This window comes from Dryobates pubescens, chromosome Z (assembly GCF_014839835.1).
Source record: "Dryobates pubescens isolate bDryPub1 chromosome Z, bDryPub1.pri, whole genome shotgun sequence".
In the NCBI taxonomy this organism is placed as follows: domain Eukaryota; kingdom Metazoa; phylum Chordata; class Aves; order Piciformes; family Picidae; genus Dryobates; species Dryobates pubescens.
This window is the reverse complement of record NC_071657.1, coordinates 8,487,293-8,510,479: the sequence shown is the minus strand read 5'-3', so window position 1 is coordinate 8,510,479 and position 23,187 is coordinate 8,487,293. Positions and strand designations below refer to the sequence as shown.

The 23,187-nt window shown below is 42.2% G+C and overlaps 1 protein-coding gene across 1 annotated transcript in view; it reads left to right on the top strand.

Annotated features, from left to right (window-relative positions):
• The first annotated feature begins 2,157 nt into the window (after positions 1–2,157).
• Positions 2,158–23,187, top strand: part of TEK (TEK receptor tyrosine kinase) — a 53,472-nt gene continuing 32,442 nt past the window's right edge. Inside the window, exons 1-2 of the mRNA XM_054178366.1 lie at positions 2,158–2,445; positions 18,107–18,418. Coding sequence (XP_054034341.1) covers positions 2,394–2,445; positions 18,107–18,418 — 364 coding nt within the window. The 5' untranslated portion in view covers positions 2,158–2,393. The remainder of the gene's footprint in view (positions 2,446–18,106; positions 18,419–23,187) is intronic.

The window sequence follows — 23,187 nt, the reverse complement described above, 5'->3', positions numbered from 1 at the left end:
TCCAATGGGCAATCACTCTCTCTGTATAGAACTTCTTCCTAACATCCAACCTAAACTTCCCCTGGTGCAGCCTGAGACTGTGTCCTCTTGTTCTGGTGCTGGCTGCCTGGGAGAAGAGACCAACATCTGATTATCAGTGGAAGCAATAGTCAAACTGTGGCACATAAAAGCCTTCCACATGGAAGCATACCTAAGCTTAAACACGTAATTATACACTGAAAAGTACTTAAGTATTTGCTGAATCATAGATGTTACTCTTTACTTCTTAAAAAAAAATTGAATCATATGATGAAACACAAAACAAACACATAAGCCTGCTGAGGCTGGTGTTCCAACCAAATCCTGACTTGGCTAAGTATTTCCTCTCTTCTAGCTTCAGTAAGTCTTTGTGACCTTCTTGTATTCATGAAGTATTGCACATTTAAGCTGTCTACTCTCCTTCTAGAGATAGCTACCTTGTCATGGCAGATGAAGGCACAAGTGGATTCTTGAAAGTATAGTGAATAGCTGTCCTGACCAATTGTGCATGCTGCAAAATCAGTATCGGCATCAGTCTGTAAGCTTTGCTTTGCTTTGCATTTAGGTGCATTAAAAATGGAGGCACAGTATCTCTCTCCTCAGTGACCTGTTTAAGTCCTGAAGAGTGAGTTTTAAGTGAAGTGTAAGAACCCTGCTAAGCTCTCAATAACAGTCTTGAGAACCACAGCCTTGAATGAAGTTGTTCTGCACCCCACCCCACCTAGGTAAATAAAAAGACACTTAAAAAAGTAATATAATAAAACAGGATAAGGATAAGCCATGCTAGAACCAGTTAAATGAACAACAGAGCAGAGTTACCCACTGGATAGGACTTAGTGCATTACCTGATAGTAAGTATTATCCTCAGTATTCTGATATTGGAGGGACATATACCAGCAGGCTTATAAAAGCTAACATGTAATTGGAACATGGATAACCACTACCTCTTCATGTCTAAGAGCAGCAGAAAATGTTCCCAAAAATCAAAGAGGGACAAAATGCATGTGTATGTTTTGGTCTGGAGCCAGACCAGAGAATTGTCTTACATTCTTCCTCCTTCAAGACTCAAAAAGGATTTTTAGTAGCGTTTGAACCTCACAATCTGTTCTTGCATGCAGGGAGTATTTTCAGTTTCAATCCCTTGGTTTTCTGCAGGGCAGCTTTTGGCTAAAGCACTGCAGTCTCTTGTAGGTGACACCCCTGTGTCCACGTGGCAACAGATCTTGGGTGTAAAGGACTTCCTCTGTGAAATCCACACCAATCAAAAGCTGAAAGGACTTCCTAAGGAAATCAGATCAAAGTAGGATCAACCCATACCTCCTTTCCCAAATGATGCTGAACACTGGCTTTTCTGTACTTTCTGTAAAAGTCATTCTGGGTGTTAACATCTTGGCAGAACTGCAGGACTTTCAAATGGTACATTGTCATGGGCTATATTTAGTCTAGGGGTAAATAAAATTGTCCTTTATTTGCAGTTCTGTTTATGTAGCTGAATGCTGCCTCTCCTTTTTTTGGGGGGTGTGTGTGTGTGTCTGTGTCTGTGTGGTGAACTTTGTATATTTTTCCTTATGCTTTACTTTAGCTTCTGAGATTTGAGGCCCCCCTGAGTGATGTGGCATTTTGATCCCACTGAGGTCATAATAACTCTGTGTGCAATTTATTATTGCAACAAGTTTTCAGTCTGTTTCCAATTGTCAAATGTAGAGGAAAAAATAGTTTCCAGTAAAGCACATGAATTAATGGAGGAGTTTGATGGATTGTGGCTGGCTTTGGTCTACATTGGATTTGTCTGGTTGTTTCGTTACTCTTTACTCCACATTTTTGTTAGTGTGGTGAGATGTGATGGAGCCAGCAGCTTACACATGGATTAAATAAGTAAGGGAAAAGCTGTTAGCATCCCGAGGAACTGGCAGATCTGCACTTTGAGAAGGGAATGGCACTTTCCACCTACTGTACCTAAGTGGAGAGAGGACTTTTTACTTCCACTCTCCCGCCTATTGGAGGATGCCATCATTGTTCCTATTCTGCTGACTGTGACCAACAGCAGTCTCCCGCTTCTCAGCAGCTCCAGATAACTGTTTTGATGTATTGCTGGATGGACGGGATTTGCACTGCCCTGCAGTCCTGCTGATACAAACATGCCTTTAAGATCCTGCCTATCCCATCCTAATCTACAAAGGAAACAGGAAAAAGGAACTTAAACTCCCTGTACTCAGACAGCAATGAAACTGTTCCAGCCCACGCCACTGCTATGATTTCTTGCCTGTGACTTGTAAACAGCGTACCATGCAGAAGAGTAACCAGTAAACATCTACCCCAAGCAAAGGATTCTCCATGAGCAGCTCTAAGAACTGGATGGATATATTTTGGAAAGCATGGACCCTTTAGCACATCTAGTTCTCTATGGATTCAGCCTGATGATTTCAGGTAAGCCTTTGCTTTAATATCGACCTGCCATGCCTTTCTTGTTTCTCATGTGATATGCAGACAAAATACAACTCCTGACTCCTTACTCCAGCACTTGTCTTTATTGATTTAAGCACCTGTATTTGTTCCAGTGAGTCCCCGTACCTCTGTGCAGCTCTCTAACCGAGACTGAGGGCAGGATCATAGCCAAACTGCTGGTGTGGATTTAGTTACATGTAGAATCCACTGTGTCGTTTATTGACATATAGACGCATTGCTACAGGGTTTCTCTTCTGCCCAACAGTATTAACTTTTCCATGAAGCTCATTACTTTCAAACCATCGATGTCTGTCCCCAAGAGTATCTGCTGTAAATACAGATTAAATGTTTTTTCCTATGACTAACTTGATGAACTGATTCTGTGGTAGGAAATGCTGGTGTCTCTTGGTAGTCCAGTGTCTGATTTTAGGTAAGTTTTCAGGTAAGATTTCACAAATGAAACCTAGGTGAATGTTAGCAGGCCAGAAGAGCAGAAAATTGCATGTTATTTAAGACCAATTAATAACACTTCAGGTACAGCTGAGGAATGATTCACTGTTATCAGAAAATGTCATTAGTTCAGAAAAGTCAGAAGCTGGTCATGAGATGCCTGCACAAAGGTATACGATAAGATTATACTGATGCAAAAGTATAGTATTCAAAGCACTAACATTAAGAGATGCTTTGCATCTTCAGATGCCTGGTTGCTCAGCAATTCAATATGGCCTTTGATTTTCTAGACAGTATCTTCTGGGTAACGTAGCAAGCAAAAGAGAAATACAACTCATATAATAACCTTCTACTCATCATGTTCTTAACCATTTCATTTAGATATGCATAAGTTGTTTCAGTCTGTCTCAGGGTAAAAGGTAATGTGCTGTAAAACTACAGCTTGTGCTGCAATGAAAAGTCCTCTTTGCTGTGTAACTTGCTTTACAATTTCCAGATCTTCTTGATTAGCAGTGTGCTACTAGTGAGGAAAAAAATACAAACAAATGTGTTTGAGCCGTCACTTTGGGTTTCTGTAAAAGGCTGGAGATAAATACACGGGGAGGGGTGGGGGAGGAGGGTGGAGGGAGGGGAGTAAAAAAAAAAAGTGCTTGAAATCTATTGAATGTATGTTTGGAAGTGTTGTTACCTAGCCAGTGCTGTAACAGACTGTATATTGTTTATCAGTTCTTCTTTTGTGGCTTGAGTCTCTTGACTGTTTAGCTGCACACTGATTCAAGCTATCTAACCTTTCAGCTTTCTGTTTTAAGGAAGTATCTGGTGCTGTAAGCATTACGGACGGAGAAGAAAAGAAAGTCCAGTTAGTCCAACTCTTTTTCCTTGTCTGTCCTCTTTCTTTACACAGTAACATAAACCTAAATGACACAGAAAGCAGTCAGCATTCATTATGTCACAAGTATGGGAGAAACAAAAGCTGGCTGCAGAGGCTAGCCATAAGCATGGACAGTGCAGACAGCTTAGTGCTGAAGAGCTACCAGTCGCTGCCTTTTCCACAGGGGCTGAGCAGCGAGGTGTGTACTGTAGTCACACCCATCTCGATAGATCTGTCAGCTTTCCCGCTTTTGTTTGAGAATGATATCATGTTTCCTGGGGCAAGTGGTGGAAGACAATGCGAACCCGCTTTCCTCTAGATACTGCAGGCGGAGTTCAGGAAAGCAGGAGTGACAGTCCCTGAGAGGGGAGGCTTTACAAAGCACAGACAGCGAGCTGGTCTAACCTCGTCCCTGAGGAGCATGGGCTTCAGTGGGTGTGTTGCAGGGTAGGCACAAAATCCACTCCACCCTTTTCCAAGGTGAAGACCATCAGCTTGACTCCCATTACAAGAAAAGGCCTTTGATTTGATGTTAGTTTGTTGTTGTTATTTGGGGTTTCTGTTTTCGTTTGGGGTTTTTCCCCTGTTTGGTTGGTTGGTTGGTCGGTTGGTTTTTGTTTGTTGTGTAGTTTTGGTTTTGTTTGGTTTACATTTGGGTTTTTTTGTTTATTTTTGTTAGTTTGATTTGGGGTTTGTTTTTCTTTTGTTTTCTTTTGTTTTTAATAACTGTTCCATTCTCAGATGGAATTATGATCTGATTTGTATGCTCACACCCCAAATACATGCAAATGCTCACTTTTTGCTCTGTATATACTTGTCACTGCTCGCCACAGCAAATGTTTCATTACATTAACAAGGGGTCAATTTTAATACTATTGAGCTTCTTGAAACTGAACTAAGCATTACCACATCTTTTCTTTTTGGTTGATTCTACTCCAGTCAACATTTTGTAGAATCACCCCAATTCAAACACCAGAGTTGTGGCTAGGTGCAATCTGCTAAGTCCTCATCAAAGAAGAGTTGCACATTTCACATATTCCCTGGAAAGGCAGAGAACGAAGCAAGGAATGAGTGTCAGAACTTGCCTTTTGCCTCTTAACAACATCATCAGATGGTTTGCATATTTGCTTGCAGCTTCTCACAGCGGGCTAGCTCACAGAAATGTCCATGCGTGAGCCTTACTTTAACAAGATGGCCACCATCAGTGAGAGATTTGTGCAAACCAGCAACAATTGAAACCACTTTCAAACAGACTTCTGTGACTATTTCTGGCAATTTAATACATTGTCAGATGTCTCTGCTCTCCAAGACAGGCAGAATCTTCTGAGCCATAGCTTTGCTCTACCAACAATCTTCGATCCAGTGAGTTTCTAAAAATACTGAATTTGTAATTTGTTGGGGTTTATTTGATTTGATTTGATTTTGGTGATTTAGCTGTTGGACCCATATATGGTAGAAGACTCAAAAGGTTTTATTAGCCTTTCAAGAAAGGGTGATAGTGGAGCTAACAATGCAATAGCATTCAGTGGTAGCTCTCTGTCATCCTCATTGATTGCTGTGGGATTTTTTTTTTCTCATGAAAAACACCCCAAACCTGTAATTTGTATATATTATCACTATTATGTGACTAATTCTTCTGCTTAGAAAATTAAGTAGCTTTGGACATACATTAGCAGCCATGCAAGCACCATTACAACGCTTGCAGGTTCTTCAAAATGACAGGAAATGATAATTTTTAGTTTAGAGTGGAAAGTTCTAAAAACTCTGTTTCAAGTCTTGTGTTTTTTTCTCTTGTGAAGCTTAACTTAGCCTAAAGAAAACCTCTATGAACTTCTGGTTAATACATGCCAGTGACAGCAAACACGAATGTCATTCTTCCCTAATTAAAGGGACTCAGAATGTGCAGGTATCTTCAAGCATGCCCTTGTCAGACCATAATGGCATCTGAATTTCAGTGTGTCCGGCAGCTGCAGCTGCAGTGTTGGTGTTTTGAGCTTCCCACAGCTAAATCAGTGGACATAAACCATGTTTGAGACTTTAATCTCAGGTATTTAAAAATTATGCTGACTAGACATGATGCTGGCACGTATCTTTTCAGACACCTAAATTATCAAAGTGCTAATGTGAATTGCAAGAGAAATTTGACAGTACATTTCAGACTTGGTTCCTGAAGTGTATGTGATTTGTGATATCCAGTAACTGCATCTCCTGTCACATCTTGGTTATTCATCCAGAGGGAACAGCTTCCTGGTGTCTTTTCTTTGTGTGTCTGAAGTTTTCATGGAACTGAGACTCCTCTTGAGAGCTCAGCACTCATCTAGTCCAGAATTGATGGGCCTGCCACAGGCTGTATCTTCGACCTGCTTAATGTTGGTATTTCTGTTAGGACAATCATGACTACAAAATCAATGGATCTGTCTTATGGATGAAAGGGAGCTGTTTCTCTTTAGTTACATTGTTGGCTATATATTTGCAAAGAAAAAGTTCCAGCTGTGACCTAATTCATCACTCCCTGACTGCAGCTGGAAGCCAAAACCAACATCTTCATCCTATGTAGGCAGCTCTGTACACTTAACCCAAGCTCAAATTCAAAAGTGGGCCAATTCTCTCCAGTTCTTTTATTTTTAAGCTTTAGAGTTTGGTTTTGGTGTGTGCGTGGTTAGGACATAGTAGGAGGTAGGGTAGCTCTCAGGAATTCTGTGTCCCCAAAGGCCATTTCAGCAGCTGGGAATAGTTAGCAGTGAAAGGCATTGCATCAGACCCAGAGGAATCATATCTAAAAGACTGAAGTGAAAGCACGCTACATCCAAAAGTGTTAACACATGCTATTGTTTTAGATACATATTTCATATGTATATGCACATTATGTGTTAGAATGTTTGCCTATTTATTCATAATTAAGCTGGCTGGCTGGATTCCTTTTTGGCTGAAATTTCATTTTAGGGAAATAAAATGAAGTTGTAACATTTTGTGGAGAAGGACTGACACAAGAATTTCATCTGGAAGGCCTTAGGTGGCCAAAAGGGATCATAGCAGTCAGAGAGATTGACTGCAGCTGAGCAGATACCTCTAGGATGGAGGAGTTGCAGAGCTGGTCCATCACAAGAATTACCTGCATTGAAAACCTGCTCTGTGTTGGTCACCTTGACTTGAGCCTGCTTGGCCTAGACCCATCTACTAACATACATGGTGTGTTAGCAGACATGGTTCAGGTGAGGATGCCCCTGCTTACTGCAGAGGAGGTTGGACTAGATGACCTTTGGAGCTCTCTTCCAGCCCAGACCATTCTATGGTTCTGTGATACAGAACCCCTGTTCAGCTTTCTGTGGAAGACCAAGAAGTCATTGTGGTGTGGAGGGTGTTGGGTAGGCACAGAAGAAATAAACCAAAAATGAATGCACCTACCACTTGTATAAGACAGATGGATAGTTCCAAGGCCAGCTGCCACTGTGACACAAGATCTACCTGGGACTGGCGGGAGGGAAATCATAAAGACATTGCAGTGAAGCACTGTTCTCCAAAGACAGTGTTTACCCTGTGTTAGTGGCAAGATCATATTTAGAATACTGTTCCACTGCAGCCTGGGCATTTTCCTCCAAGGAGTTTAAAAATAGGATTGTTTTTTTTATAGTATAGATTTCATAACTCTTCTCCAGCTAACACCCAAACCAAGAATATGCACTAATAACACTAAACAAGGGCCACATCATAAAGAAGTTTAAAACCAAACAAAAAAAAAAACCACCAAAACCAAAAAACCACCACCCACAAACCACAACAAAACCAACCACCCCAAAAAAAAACCCACCATCAAAATTCATCTCGTAATTTGTCACTAGGAACTGCAAACACTGTTAGGATGTGAAGACATTAGGCATTTACCACATTCTGAAAGGATTTTTGAAAGACATGTTCACAAATGCCATTTCTGCATTAAAGGGTGATACATGTAGGCTTCTTGCTTCAAGGCTGGTATTTTGCTTGCCTGGTTTTTCATTTACTTTTTGCCTTGTGTCAGCCTGTCTAATGGAGTGGCTTCATTAGTTTCCCCTTTGCAGTGTAACAAGTTTCTCCTGACAACACAGTTCCATCTGCACTTCTGATAGAACTGATGATTTTTCACTTGTATTGTCTTCTAGCTGTTCACCCCAAACCTGGTCAGGGACCTTGTTAGCCACAAAGTGTACTCAGCACCAGAAACGTCTCCCACTAGTAACAAAGATCAGTAAGTGGCAAAATTGTTTTACAGGCAATGAAGTATCAGAGTATGTCCATCCAGCAGCTGAAAATAAGAGATGCCCTCAGCAGTTAACTTCATGTGTGTTTTATGCACTGTGTATGGAAACTAATTGATTGACTATGCTATTTTGTATACTAGACCTTGAAGTATGCAAACAACATACAGTATACATATGTAGTACATAGCTTCAAAATGCAACTTACAAGGACCATCCTTGTTATGGACATACTTCTTATCACCTGCAAGTACCTCCTGGATGGTAGTACCTGTATTTGTATAGCTGTAAATCCAGTCAGATGCAGTTGAACTACAAGCCTGTCCTACTCAAGCTTTCCCATAACCCTCATACTTTTTCAGCATTGCCTATCACACTGCCAGCTGGTTGATGAGCAAGTAACATCTAAAAGCATGTAGTTTATTATGTACTTTATCATGGTCAACTAAGCCTATGGAGAACTCATGAGAAAGCATCTTTCTTCATTTTGGTTACTTATACCCACACAGTGAGGCACCCTCATTGGGAACCTCCTAACCAAGCTGTAATGGTGTTTCTTTTCTAGCTTTTTCATCTTAAAAGATTGCTCTGATGGGTTGTGAAACAAATTAAATGTAGAGCAAAAGAATAAAAATTATGCTCTGTTTTACAAGAAGGCAGCTGTACCTACTTCAGCTGCTCCAGGCACACCAAAAGGCTGACAAGAAGCTATTATCCCTAGTAGCTTTGACAGACTATTTTACTTTTCATACTTGTGCTGTGGTCTTCCACTAGTACTAAACAGCAAAGTTTTCTCCCACTAATTTGGAACACAAGCCCTATGAAGATAGACTGAGGGAGCTGGGGTTGCTTAGCCTGGAGAAGAGGAGGCTCAGGGGAGACCTTATTGCTCTCTACAACTCCCTGAAGGGAGGTTGTAGCCAGGTGGGAGTTGGTCTCTTCTCTCAAGCAACCAGCACCAGAACAAGAGGACACAGTCTCAGGCTGCACCAGGGGAGGTTTAGGCTGGATGTTAGGAAGAAGTTCTACACAGAGGGAGTGATTGCCCATTGGAATGGGCTGCCTGGGGAGGTGGTGGAGTCACCACCATTGGAGGTGTTTAGGAGGAGACTTGATATAGGGTGCTTGGTGCCATAGTTTAGTTGATTAGGTGGTGTTGCATAATAGGTTGTGGATGTGCTGACCTCGAATGTCTCTTCCAACCTGGTTTATTCTAGTCTAGTCTAGTCTAGTCTAGTCTAATTTTTTCTCTCTTAGTGGTTTCACAACACCTTTCCTTCACAAACAATGCCCTATCTCTAACAGCAAAAGGTCTCAGTATTTGAATTGTATTCACAGCTGCTCAGTAGCATCCTATAGAACACAAACAGTAAGATTCCTTACATGGACTACAAGAAACACTGTACTGGAAAACAACTTTTTAATCATTTATAAACTGTTTTTAGCAGCATTTTTTGTACTCTGCTTACATGCTTACCCATTTGAATTCCTAACTAGATTAGTTAAATTATTTTAATCTGGTGTGTAATTTTATACAGAAAAACACAGTCTAGAAGGGTACAGCTAAACTTGTAACTATGACACAAGACAATGAGAAATACTGAGGTGCAGGCCATACAGCAACCTGTGTTGGTTCTAAATCAAAACATTGTTCTTTCAAGCAGAGGGAGTGCTTAGTGTTCAAGAAACTTGGAGGAAGGGCTGATGATTTGACAGTCTGGGACATACATTTCCAACAGATCAAAACTGTAAATCCTGCAGTGAGTGTCACATGTGACTGACAGCATAACACCAGCCCTAAACTAAGCACAGATTCTGCTTTTCCCTTAATAGTATAGCATGTGTATATTTTACAATCATATTCCTAGGTAGCTAATAGCAGAAATAATTTGTGTTCCAAATAATAACAGTAAACAAACAAACAAACCCAGAACACACACAAAAAACCCCCACCCAACCTAAGCATTTCAAATGACCTCACCTTTTATTACCCTTGATTCATCTGATGGGAAAAAAGGAGTGGAATTTACTGGAATTTTCTGCCCTCCCTTCTTCTCTTAAATAACAAATACATTAAAAGTACTATTTTTTTCCACTTACCTCTTACCACAGATCTTGTTTTCTCTCTGTTATGTTCCAAATGTTAAAGGAAGGACTTCCAGCCTATAGCCACTTCAAGCAATTGATAATAAATCTCTACAAATTGTGTAATGTCTAAACAATTTCTTTTTTTCCCCCTACCACTATTAGTTATTAATCAATAGCTAAAAGATGTACTCAGAGCTTTGCCTCCTCAGTACACCCTGAAAACAGGGATTAAGGACTAACTACATGGTTTGGAACAGCAGGGTATGGTTATCCTTTACTTTAGTGGAGCTAGGTGCTTTCTGTGGCAGGGCAGAGTTAGCCACTCCACAGCACTGAACACTTCTCCAGTCAACAGGCAACTTTGCAAAGGCTCCACATTAAGTAGCAGTTGTCTTGAATATTTCTGTGTTTTCCTGGGGACCAGTCCAAGGTTTAACAGTGGCAGTGATCCAGGCTGGGGTCAGAGTGGCTGGAGAGCTGCCAAACAGAGAGGGACCTGGGGGTACTGGTTGATAGTAGGCTGAACATGAGCCTGCAGTGTGCCCAGGTGGCCAAGACGGTCAATGGCATCCTGGCCTGCACCAGGAATAGTGTGGCCAGCAGGAGCAGGGAAATCATTCTGCCCCTGTACTCAGCACTGCTCAGGCCACACCTTGAGTCCTGTGTCCAGTTCTGGGCCCCTCAGTTTGGGAAAGATGTTGAGTTGCTGGAAGGTGTCCGGAGAAGGGCAACAAAGCTGGGGAGGGGAGCACAAGCCCTGTGAGGCTGAGGGAGCTGGGATTGCTTAGCCTGGAGAAGAATAGGCTTAAAGGAGACCTAATTGCTGTCTACAACTACCTGAAGGGAGTTGTAGCCAGGTGGGGGTTGGTCTCTTCTCCCAGGCAACCAGCACCAGAACAAGAGGACAGAGTCTCAAGCTGTGCCAGGGGAGGTTTTGGCTGTATGTTAGGAAGAAGTTTTTCACAGAAAGAGAAACTGGCCATTGGAATGGGCTGCCCAGGGAGGTGATGGAGTCACCATCACTGGAGGTGTTTAAGAGGAGACTTGATAGGGTGCTTGGTGACATGGTTTAGTTGATTAGATGGTGTTGGGTGATAGGTTGGACTTGATGATCTCGAAGGTCTTTTCCAACCTGCTTAAATCTATTATATTCTAATCTATTCTATTCTATTCTATTCTATTCTATTCTAGGAAGCCCTAGAAAGGATCTTGAGGTCTCTTCCAACCTTGGTGATTCTGTGATTCTGATTCTTTGTGTGACAAATTGTATCAGTTTGCTATTGTCACAAGTCTTGCTCACCTATGACATTACATTCTCTCAGGTCAAGACCAGGGTATTGTTTTACTCCCAAACCAGTGTCTGGCACCAATTCTAATTTAGGGAAGTGGTGTTTTAAATGTTATCAGAGACTTTTTTGCTCCTTGACTAGGTCTGTACCTGGGATTTGTTCCAGGGAACTTCTGAGAGCTGCTTCTTCCAGCTGGTCCTTGCTGAGTTTTGCTGGTGCAACACAGCACAGAAAGCATGATGGATGGCATATTGGCAGGGAATAAGAACACACAGTGGCTGCAGAGACAGCATGATACACACTGATCCCCTGCTCAGTACAATTTCCCCAGGCAAATGGGTGCTATAGAGCCTGTGAAAGATACAGTCAGGTATCACCTAGCAAGAGACAGCATAATCCTGTAGTTAAGAGTGGCTAAAGAGGTCTCCCTGTACTCATTTTGCTATTTGCTGTTGTGGTAGGTTGAGAGAGGGCTTAGCTCTCCCTCCTCCACAGAGTAAGAAACCACAGCTAACTCAGTCGAAGAGCAAAAGCTATATATTTACAAGCATATATGGAAAGCAGGTTATATATAACACAATATATACAGGTATTTACAATATATACACAGAAATACACAGCAAAGACAAATAACACAACAAAAATCCCTCCCTCAGGGAGGGATCCCCTCTTTGGAACCCCCTCTCTCCCCCCCTTACCTCCCTTTTTCCCCAAAAAGGGGTTAGAGAGAGAGAAAGGCAAGTTACTAAGGAAAAGAGTTGTTAGCAAGCTTCAAAAGCCCATGCAGGATTAGTGTTTGCTTATCTGAAGGCCAAGTCCAGCAGTTCGCAGAAGAAGCAGGCAGGGAGAACAGGCTGAAACACCAAACTCCCCCAACTCCCAAACCGAACTGAACTGAGGAAAAAATTTTCCAACCGCTTCACAATCTAAAGCTGAATTTTTGTTTATCAACCAATGAAATTCGTTTAGAATATCAGAATGTTTTGGTTCTAGTACCAAAAACATTAGCCAGTGTGTTCCAGCAGTGTTTGTTCTTAAAGGCACAGCCTCAAACGACCACAGTCCACCCCTTTCTAAACAATTTCATTGGCTGTTCGTACTGTCCATCCAATCCAGAACAATATTTACAGTTCGTAAGTTAAGTTCATCGTCCATTCCGGCTATACTCAGATGTAGATGATTCAGAAGTCCAAGAAAATCCAAAATCAAGAAAATGGAAAACAGTTTGTCTCTCCGCAGACGAAGCGAAGAAAAAGGGAAACAGGGACTCAGGGACTCTCAGTTGACTCAGGGCTCTCAGGGTTCTCAGGGTTCGTGCACCGTAGATTCCTCAGGGACTCTTTCCTTTGGACGCGCTGTAGCTGTACAACATTCTGAAATTAAACTCTCTCAGCTAAAGTTAAATCTCTTTGTGGAATACACTGAATTTCACCATTCTCTTGCATTACCCAATAAGTGTGACCCGGACCTTCTGCTGAAACCACCCCTCGGACAGGTTTAGCCTCTCCTGAGGGCGAAAATACCCAAACAGTTTTACCTAACAGATTCTTTTCCCTAACAACAGGAACTCTATCACCTTCTACTTTCTGTAGCAGATCAGAATGTGCAGGTCCAGCTCGGTTCACTGAACCTCTACTGTTCACCAGCCAGGTTGCTTGTGCTAAATGTTTCTCCCAGTTTTTCAAAGATCCACCTCCCATGGCTTTGAGAGTGGTCTTCAACAAACCGTTGTAGCGTTCAATCTTCCCTGCAGCTGGTGCATAGTAAGGAATATGGAAAATCCACTCAATACCGTGCTCTTTTGCCCAGCTCTTTACAAGGTTGTTCTTGAAGTGAGTTCCGTTGTCTGACTCAATCCTCTCTGGAGTTCCGTGTCTCCACAGGATCTGTCTCTCCAGACCGAGAATGGTGTTGCGTGCAGTTGCATGTGGGACTGCGTAAGTTTCCAGCCATCCAGTGTTTGCCTCTACCATAGTAAGCACGTACTGCTTACCAGAACGAGAACGTGGTAGAGTGATGTAGTCAATCTGCCAAGCTTCACCATACCTGTATTTGGACCATCTGTCACCATACCACAAGGGCTTAATTCTCTTTGCCTGCTTAATAGCAGCACAAATGTCACAGTCATGGATGACTTGTGTGATGGCATCCATGGAAATGTCTATGGATCTGTCACGAGCCCATTGGTATGTTGCATCTCTGCCTTGATGTCCTGACGAATCGTGAGCCCACCGAGCTAAGAATATCTCACCTCGGTGTTTCCAGTCGAGATCAAGTTCAGAGTCCTTGTCTACTTGAGAAACTCTTGCAGCTAGATCTGCCTGATGGTTGTGCTGCTGTTCCTCAGTAGCTTTGCTCTTGGGAATGTGAGCATCAATGTGTCTCACTTTCACTGGAATTCTCTCGATTCGATCAGCAATGTCTTGCCACAGGTCGGCTGCCCAGATGGGTTTTCCTTTCCTCTGCCAGCCATTCTTTTTCCAGTTCTTTAGCCAACCCCATAGAGCATTGGCTACCATCCATGAGTCGGTGTAGAGATAAAACTTGCTGGTTTAGAGGATGCCATTTTCCCTGTGCTGGAAGGGCTCAGAGCACTGCGCCAGAGTGAGCACGTATCATGAATACTGGGCAGTGAATCCTCTTGGTCTGGTATCTCCCATTTCCAGCTTTAGCCTCCTGCAAGTGCTCTCCCTTTGCAAAACCTCTCTATTTGCACACACAGCAAATTGCCTTCCTGATAAGGTCAGTTCTTCAAGGACCAGGGCAGGAGCCAAAGGATTTTTTCAAGGAAGCACACAGGGTTGTCGCTGGTACAGGGACAGGCCATTTCCTGTCTGTCTTCTGTGCTTTTCTCAGAGAGATAAATCCTGTTGTCCTTGTTTGGTCCTTACATACTCAGAGTCTTCACTAATGCCAAGGGCAGGATCTGACTAAGTTTTGCCAGACTAGGTAAATTTCTTTCTGGCAAGGACAGTTAGGTTAGTTTAAGTTGCATTACCAGAAAGATGCTGTAGGAATTCCTAGGCATGAAACCTATGTTTTTATTTTACATTTTTCTGTTTAGTTGATTTTTCTTTTCCCACAGTCTGAGGGCAGCAACTCCCAGTTGAGTGAACCAAAGTCTTCCTATCACCTCAGAGGCTTTTGGCTGATTTTAAAATGCCAGTCCTGACAAATTCTGAGTTGAACAAGTGAGTTGCCTTCAAGTCAATGTGCTGCTAGGGTGCTTTTTCTCTTTTTATTTTTTTTTTTCCCAAAATGCACCTAAAGCACAGCTTATCTTAGTGTAAAACTTTCACTTGACTATATTGTAATTTATGCTTGCAATATATTCCAGCTGTGAAACCTCAGCTGCCAAGTTGTGCTTGGCATCTGACTCCATACTTATGCATAGATACTACTCCTTTTTAGACGCAGAAGGGTGTTTCTGCAGGAGGACTTGAAGCTCCATCTGTGCTCCATCTGCCTCACACAGGTGTCTGGGTTACTCTGCAGTGTTTAGTATGATGAAAAACCACCTACATTTAGACAATCAGTCAGAACACTATCCATCCACCCACGATTCATCTGGAACAATCACAAGTGTAGACAGCAGCACACCAAAGCAATGGCTGCTCTACACCTTGATTGCATGATTTGTGTCACTACAAAGAAACAGAAAATTATGCAACAGGTGGCACAAGTCTGACATGATACTGCTTTGCTTTGTCTTGTGCAGGGATCAAAGGCAACATGAAAACTCACCCTCAAATTTCACTCTTCTGCTACTTTTTCTCAGTGTATTAAAACTTCTAGATTCAAGGAGACAAAATGGTATTATTGCCTCCTTGGAATCTGTGTTGGAAGCCGGAGGAAAAGTGAAGTACCAGAGAAACTTAACTGGAGCCCTGGATGAGCAGCCATCCTCTGAAGGACCCTTGTGCCTCTGTATTGGAAAGACAGTTGCAGCTCTGTGCCCTGCTCTGTGAAGCTAGGCAGGGAGGTCAACATATTGCAGTCTTGATCTGCAGCATCCCACCTGACCTCAACATAGATAATCAAAACAAGCCACAGAGTTTGGATAGGGATTTGATTCTGGCTTGCAGAAATCAAGATCTTGCAGTTGATGATGTCAAGAATATCTTTACCTGGCAGCAGTTCCTTGCTGATACAAACTGAAGCCCTCTGCTTACAATATTGATGACTGTTAAATTATGCTTGCTTTTAGCTGGTGCATCAGAGAACAGCAACAGAAGAAATGTTGCTCATATAAAAGGAAAAACGTTGTTATGAATTCCCTGTAAATTGAATGCACTAGTCTGGCCTCATTTCTGTCACACACTTCTCTGTTTCTGTAACTTGCAGCAGGATGAACTGACTTCCCTGCGCTGCACCTCTGTGCCTTATTTACTTTAATGGCTGTTGCATCCTTTCCAGAAGGTTTCATTTCTCCATTATGTAACTGCAAGTTATCTGGGCGGGCACATTAAAGGGTGGTAACCACAGCAGACTGGATGGGTGTGGTGAGTGTCAGTGCGCTGTCAAGATACTTCTGTCCCCAGAGTGGTTGCTGGCACTGAAAGCAGAGGAGGACCTCCTCCCTTGGCTCAGACTATCAGAGAGACACACGCAAAGACTGCAGTCAGCACTACGACCTTCTGACCTTCCTTATCTAAGACTATAGCCCTTCCTTCCAATCAGAGGAACATTTGGAAGCTGAGCAGCACTGGATATTGGGTCCCTCTGTGTAAATACAAAATATACTTGTAACCAAAGCAGGAGAATAGAGGTGATGAATAAAAGAAACCAATTATTCTTCCTGTTTCAGCTGGAAAAAATGTTACTGTTTCCCTTCTCCTTACCCTCAATTTCAAAAGCAAAGGGAAACGCCTGTTATTTGCAAACTGTTGATTATAGTGGAGCTGTATTTCCCTCCTGCTATGCACATTTGAACAACTAAATCGGCAGCACTCTGCCAGAGCCTGTTTTAATTAGTCTTGTATCTATAATTTTCAGAGGACTTCCATCTCCAAGTATTTCTGGCAGTTCTATTAATCAAAGGGAGTAATTTTGATTGATTTAATCCTAACCTCACAAATTAATTTGCTTTAGTAATGCCACCAACTTGCTTTTTGGTTTTTTTTTTAGAAAGTTCCTTTGTGCCATGGCTCTTGCAGCTGTCTGCTAGGGCTCTGAATGGTTAATGTGAGTAATTATGAAATCATTAATCCAAATTATTAAAATAGCTGAAAAAAAAATACCCCAAGTGTTCAAAGTAGCACCAATTCTCCTGCAACTGGAAGATGTGTCTGCTTTACATCAATTCGTACTTGTTAAATCCACGTGAAGGGAATAAACACTATTAAACTGACAACTTTATGATCTACTGACTCTGTTACCAGCAAAGCACCCTACTTGGGACATTTATGTGTATGTCTTTCCAAGAATCTACCTCCTCCTGCAACCCACAGTTTTCTTTGGCCTTCTGTGACAGCTCTTGGAAGAAATGCCACAAGTCTGCGAGGGTTGTTTTTCCTTCTGAGAAGAACAAACTCCATCTGTTCGTGACATTGAAAGTAAATCCTTAAAGCCAGCGTAACAGAGTAGCCAGTTTACAGTCTTCCTGGTGCCACATCCAGCTGGCAACCAGTCACTAGTGGTGTCCCCCAGGGATCAGTGCTGTGACCCATCCTCTTTAATATCTTCATTGATGGTCTGGATGAAGGGATTGAGACAGTCATCAGCAAATTTGCAGATGACACCAAGTTGGGAGCAGATGTTGGTCACTTAGAGGGCAAGAGGGCTCTGCAGAGGGACCTCGAGTGGCTGGACAGTTGGGCAGAGTCCAACAGGATGGCATTCAACAAATCCAAGTTCCGGGTGCTGCACTTTGGCCACAACAACCCCATGCAGAGCTACAGGCTGGGGTCAGAGAGGGACCTGGGGGTACTGATTGACAGCCACCTAAACATGAGCCAGCAGCGTGCCCAGGTGGCCAAGAAGGCCAACAGCATCCTGGCCTGCATCAAGAATAGTGTGGCCAGCAGGAGCAGGGAAGTCATTGTGCCCCTGTACTCAGCACTGGTCAGGCCACACCTTGAGTCCTGTGTCCAGTTCTGGGCCCCTCAGTTTAAGAAGGACATTGAGACACTTGAATGTGTCCAGAGAAGGGCAACAAGGCTGGGGAGATGCCTTGAGCACAAGCCCTATGAGGAGAGGCTGAGGGAGCTGGGATTGTTTAGCCTGGAGAAGAGGAGGCTCAGGGGAGACCTCATTGCTGTCTACAACTACCTGAAGGGAGTTGTAGCCAGGTGGGGGTTGGTCTCTTCTCTCAAGCAACCAGCACCAGAACAAGAGGACACAGTCTCAAGCTGTACCAGGGGAAGTTTAGGCTCAAGGTGAGGAGAAAGTTCTTCACTGAGAGAGTCATTCATCACTGGAATGTGCTGCCCAGGGAGGTGGTGGAGTCACCATCCCTGGAGGTGTTCAAGAGGGGACTGGATGTAGCACTTGGTGCCATGGTCTAGTCATGAGGTCTGTGGTGACAGGTTGGACTCGATGATCTTTGAGGTGTCTTCCAACCTTGGTGATTCTGTGATTCTGTGATTCCTATTGTCCACAATAGCAGAGAAGCCCTGAGTTCTGGGTGAAACAGCTTATCCACTTATTTGATCATCCACATCCTCAAACTCTGTAGTAACATTTTTTTCACTTGCTGGTTTTTCCTTTAGGTAAAGTGGAAGCAGCACTGGACCTCATATTGATCAATTCATTCCCTCTGGTGGGCAACTCTGAGACGTCACTTATCTGTATCACTTCCAAATGGCGCTCCCGAGAGTCTATCACAATAGACCGAGACCAGGAGGATGTGGCAAACCAGCACCGGGAACCACTGGAAGTTAATGAAGATTCAAAGAGAGCAACAGCCAAAACAGTGGTGTGGAAGAGGGAACAGGCCAGTGAAACTATTGGAGCATATTACTGTGAAGGGAAACTGAAGGATGAGGTGACAAGAATACACACCATGAAGATGCCTCTGGGAGGTACGGTATGGTGGTCAGGTCTGAATTTTGCATGCGGCTGTTTGCAGAGGGGTGGCTACCCCTGGCTGACACAAGCGAGCACAAACGTGGCTCCAGAGCAGGCAAGGCAGCCTGGAATAAACCAAAACAGACTTGGCTCAAGCCCATATGTTTTTTCTAAAGTACAGAGACAACTGGTAATTTCTAGCTGCTAGTCACTTCCTTGTGGAAGTTAGTCAGTCATCTGTAGATATTCTGCCTCTGCCTGGCTACTGCCAGGAACACAAAGTAAGGCAGCAAATAAGGTAAGTCCTGGCCTCAGTGACCCCATGAAATAACACTTACAGTAATTCCTGCACTGAGTTTTCCACAGCAAAGCCCCTTGATTTCTAAGCACACTTCCATTTTGAAGTCTTGACAGGTCTGAGATGCATACAGCTAAACATCATTAGCTTCTCCCTTCCCCCCCCGCCATCCCAAATGAAAGGTCCATCTGAGCCTAGAAAACCACTGCCTTGCCTAAGGTTTAATAAAACTGCAGATAAGCAACATTGGATTTGCATAATCTCAGTGTCAGTATGAAAACCAACCAACCAACCAAATAAACCAAAAACACCCCAACAATCCATTTCAATGCTGGAAAGAAACAGCAGAGAAATTTCACAGTATCTGAGAAGGCTATTCACAAAAATACACAATGGATTTCACTACTGGCTTGGTTTTGGTTTTAAGACTATGCACAGGCACAAAACCCCCAAACAAATATGGTAGGAAGATGGTGGGGTGAGAAGGTGGAATTTCCAAGGTCCAGCATTCTCAACACTAAATATTTTACTATGTGCAAAGTTTCATTTGTCTTTGGACCTCGTTAGATTTCAGGGACAATTTCCAAAGCAGAAATCACTATAAACTGAAGAAAAGTGGAAGAAATTTTGGGTAATTTGCTGCAGCAAGTCAAGTTTTCAAAACTTCAGGCAATTTTTTGTAGATTTCACTGTATTCCTAATGTTTTGTATCATGGCAGCTAGTCTGTGAGGAAACTGGACACTTTTAGGTTTTTTTATATAAGGTTTTAGTAAGAGCATTTTTTATTATTTGTATCTCTTGAAATTATACAGCAAATTCAGAAAGAGAGTTTTCTTCTGTCTGATCTACAGCTGGTGTTGCAATATGGGAATGTTAGAAGCAAGTAGAGGACAAGACTTGGGCAGGACAAGAACATTTATATATTTTCTCTGACCAAATGTGGTGTTTGAAGAGTTGGTCACCAAGAAGGCTCTGCAGATGTGGCCTGACAACTCTGTTGTTTCAAAGGAGGCTGCAATGAGGAGGAGATAACAGTCCGTGGGAAGTCAGTGTGACCCTGCCTGTGGTAGAATGCCAGTGAGCTGGGAACATCTCTGGCTGTTGTGTAAAACAACCTTCACAGGTGTAAGTGTCCTCTGAATCAATCATTTTTTTTGCACTTGGCATTTGTGCACCTTGGAGTAGGGAATTTATCAAACTTTGAATGGCTCCTACGTGAAAGAAGCTGTTCTAACCAGAAATAACACAACACTTGTGTCAGCATTAGGCAGGCTTGTTTGGATCGTTTCTAAGATTTAATTCATTACTCAGAGTTTCTCTGCAAAAGCCTTCACTGACAAAATTTGAGCTAGCAACTGGTTGGTGAAAGCATATAATCTAATCAGGCTAGATGGGTGAGAAAGAGGAGCTGCAGAAATTCTCAAAGCTATTAAAGTGCACAGAAAGAGGAAGAAGAGGTCAGTGAAGGACTGTGAGGTTTGGCACAGCATCTGTTGTTGGAAAATAGGCCCTTTTCCCCTTTACTGTTGATGTCTGAATAATTTTTAAAGGCATAATGTGTTTTTCAACACCATAATTTGAGCAAGAGTTCAGTTTCCCATTGAGGACACAAAAGGCACAGGAAGGAGCAAGCACTTCTGAAAAACCAGCCACTGTTTTGCTGTCTAAGGGCAAGAAGCTGTTGAAACACTCACTAAACATTAATCATTTGAGTAGCCCCACTGACTTGAGCAGGAACTGTCATCTGCTGATAATGTGCCTATTATCAGACGTGCAGGTACAGTGAAGAGTTTTGCTATACAACAGGTAAAGATAGCATGTTGATTTTCCTGTTTTGCATGACACCTGTGCCTTTCTGAAAGCCCACTGTCCTGAATTCTTTACGCTGTAGTGTTACAGATAGACATACAACAGGCATACATGCAGTGAGAGAGGACAGATTATGCTTTGTCTGTACACGGAAAGTAATACTTGTAGTGTTCATGGCACACATACCTGGAATAGGACACCGTGTAGAATCTCCTGCACCTAGTGAAACACAATTTATGCAGTTTCTTTATACAATAACTGTATATTTTCATATAAACAATCGAGTTTCCCCCACAGGAACCCTCTAGAACAGGCAAGGAGACAATAATGGAAATGCCAGCAGCAGAGCATTATGGCACTTGTTCATTATGTCTCTATAAGGAATTGGCACACTCAAGATGTGAAATCATGAAACACAAGTCACAATCTAAAAATACATTGGAACTTAGCCCACCAGGGAGTGTGCATTCCTTTCCATTGCAACAATACTCTGAAGAAAAAGTGATGTGGTTAAGCTAAACAGCATGCAAAGAAAAGAAAATGGGAATACAAAAGTTTAATATCTTGTTAAAACAGTTAGTAATGCCTCACTAAATTTAATCCAGAAACCACTGCAACTAAATCACTGAGGATAATTTGTAACTAGCAGTTCACTTCTGGGAAAGCAGTTGAATTTTCTTTTCCTAAATAGATCATGATATTCAACATGCATTTGTTATTCATAAATAACTTCTAACTCAGGGGCTGGCAGTAAGCTGGGAGTGCTTTCAGCTTTTGTTCGCCTGTTTCTGATAATATCATATTTCATTATTCTGCATTAGAAGTCTCCCTTTCTCAAGACCCAAGTTCAGATACCAATACCTAGGTAACACAGCATATGCTCAAGAGATTCCCAAGTATCATGCAGTAAGAGTCCTGCTGATATCGACAGCACTTACAAATGAGTGAAAATGTGTGGCAGAGTCTCAGAGCATGAACACTAGACCAGCACAGGGCATGGAAATTCCATTCTGCAAATAATTGTGAGCTTTCAACAGCTCTCTTATTTCCAATCCGAGATAGAACATTACCATGTCAAAATCCTCAAGGACACAAAATTCTAGGAGACAGTTTGTCTTTGACTGGTAGAAACATCTCCATTTTTACCCAGTTTTTCTTTCTTTATTTTTACTTCATGTAGCATAACACAAACATTTCGATTTTCACCTAGGATGCCATTCTGAAATGAAAGTATTGAAATGCTCTTTGCTCAAATATTGTGAGAATGGCAATTTCCTCCCTTTTTTCACCCAGAAATTTTACAAAATAATATTGTGGAGGCACTAACACAGTTTCAGACTCCAACAAACTTTGATATAGCGTTGGCTTGACCATTTTATACAGCCCTGTTTAATACATAATCTTACAGAGAATTCGTTCATCATTTTACTCCTCTGCTTTCGGATCCTGTGCGTTTCTTTGCCACCAGACTCCAGCCACAGATTCCGAAACTGTTTTCTGCAGCCACTGGTGTGAACTGAAGTGTACTTTGTGGACAGCTTTCTGAAAAATAACTGAATAAAAGAGGCATGGCTATAGAGAAATGGCTAATTTTTATGTTCGGCTGTTCACACTAACGTGTGTGTGTGTGTGTACCTTAACCAAAATACTCCCCAAGAAACAAATGTGACTTTAGTAGAAATGGAACCTGTGCAAGTGCAGATTCAGCTAGGAGTTTCAATAGGTCTTCAAGGATTGCTTCCAGCTGAGTCTTAGGTGGGTCTTTCTTTTGGAAAGATCCCACTCACATTGCTGGGAAATAAGTGGCAGCAGAACCAGGCTGCAGAACAAGATACAGGACAGACTACCCAAGGACTTGCACAGGAGAAACTCTATGGCCAAATAGCCTCAAGAAACAGAAAAAGAGGATAGTAAAAACCAATGGCTCGCTCCCCAGGGTACTCCAAAAGAGAAAGGACAAAGCTGTAACACTGTCTGTCAGATAAAGAGCTGAAGAGTTGTGTAAATAAGGAGCTGAAGGTTAACTTTGACGACTTTTAGGTTTTTTGTAATTTTTTCTGCCATACAGCAATGCCATGACAATGATATTATGACATAAAAACTCAGAGCTAAAAATGATCAGAAAACCTGAATATGTCCCCACAACATGTCACAGCTTGCCCCTGAATTTTTCCAGACACATGAAAGGAAGCATCCTTAATTGATTCAAAAATAATGTTGTAATTAAAATTATCATTTCACTGATCTCAAAAAGTACTATTTCTTCCAAATTTTCTATGCCTTCCCCAATTATATTCTGATCTTTTTTTCCCCACTAGAAATGGTAAGGAAAAGGTAAAAATTACATGAAAAGCCTTCTATCCCTACTTTCTTCTTTCACTTACATCAGGAACTATAAAATAAAATGTATAAAAGTACTTTTCTGTTTACAGAGGAAAATTAATTTCGATTTCCCATATGGAAGAACTGAAAAACGACCCCACTGATCTAGACTGTTTCTCCTACATGACTTTTATTTTAATGAAGCCACACTTTGGTACAAGCTGAGTATAATTACATTTTTTTCTTTTGTTCTCAGTGCAAGCCAGCACTCTCCATACTTAATAGACCATGGTGAAGTAACAAAAGGGCAGATCTGTTCTACCCTATTACATCTCCCTGAGACCCTCCATGAC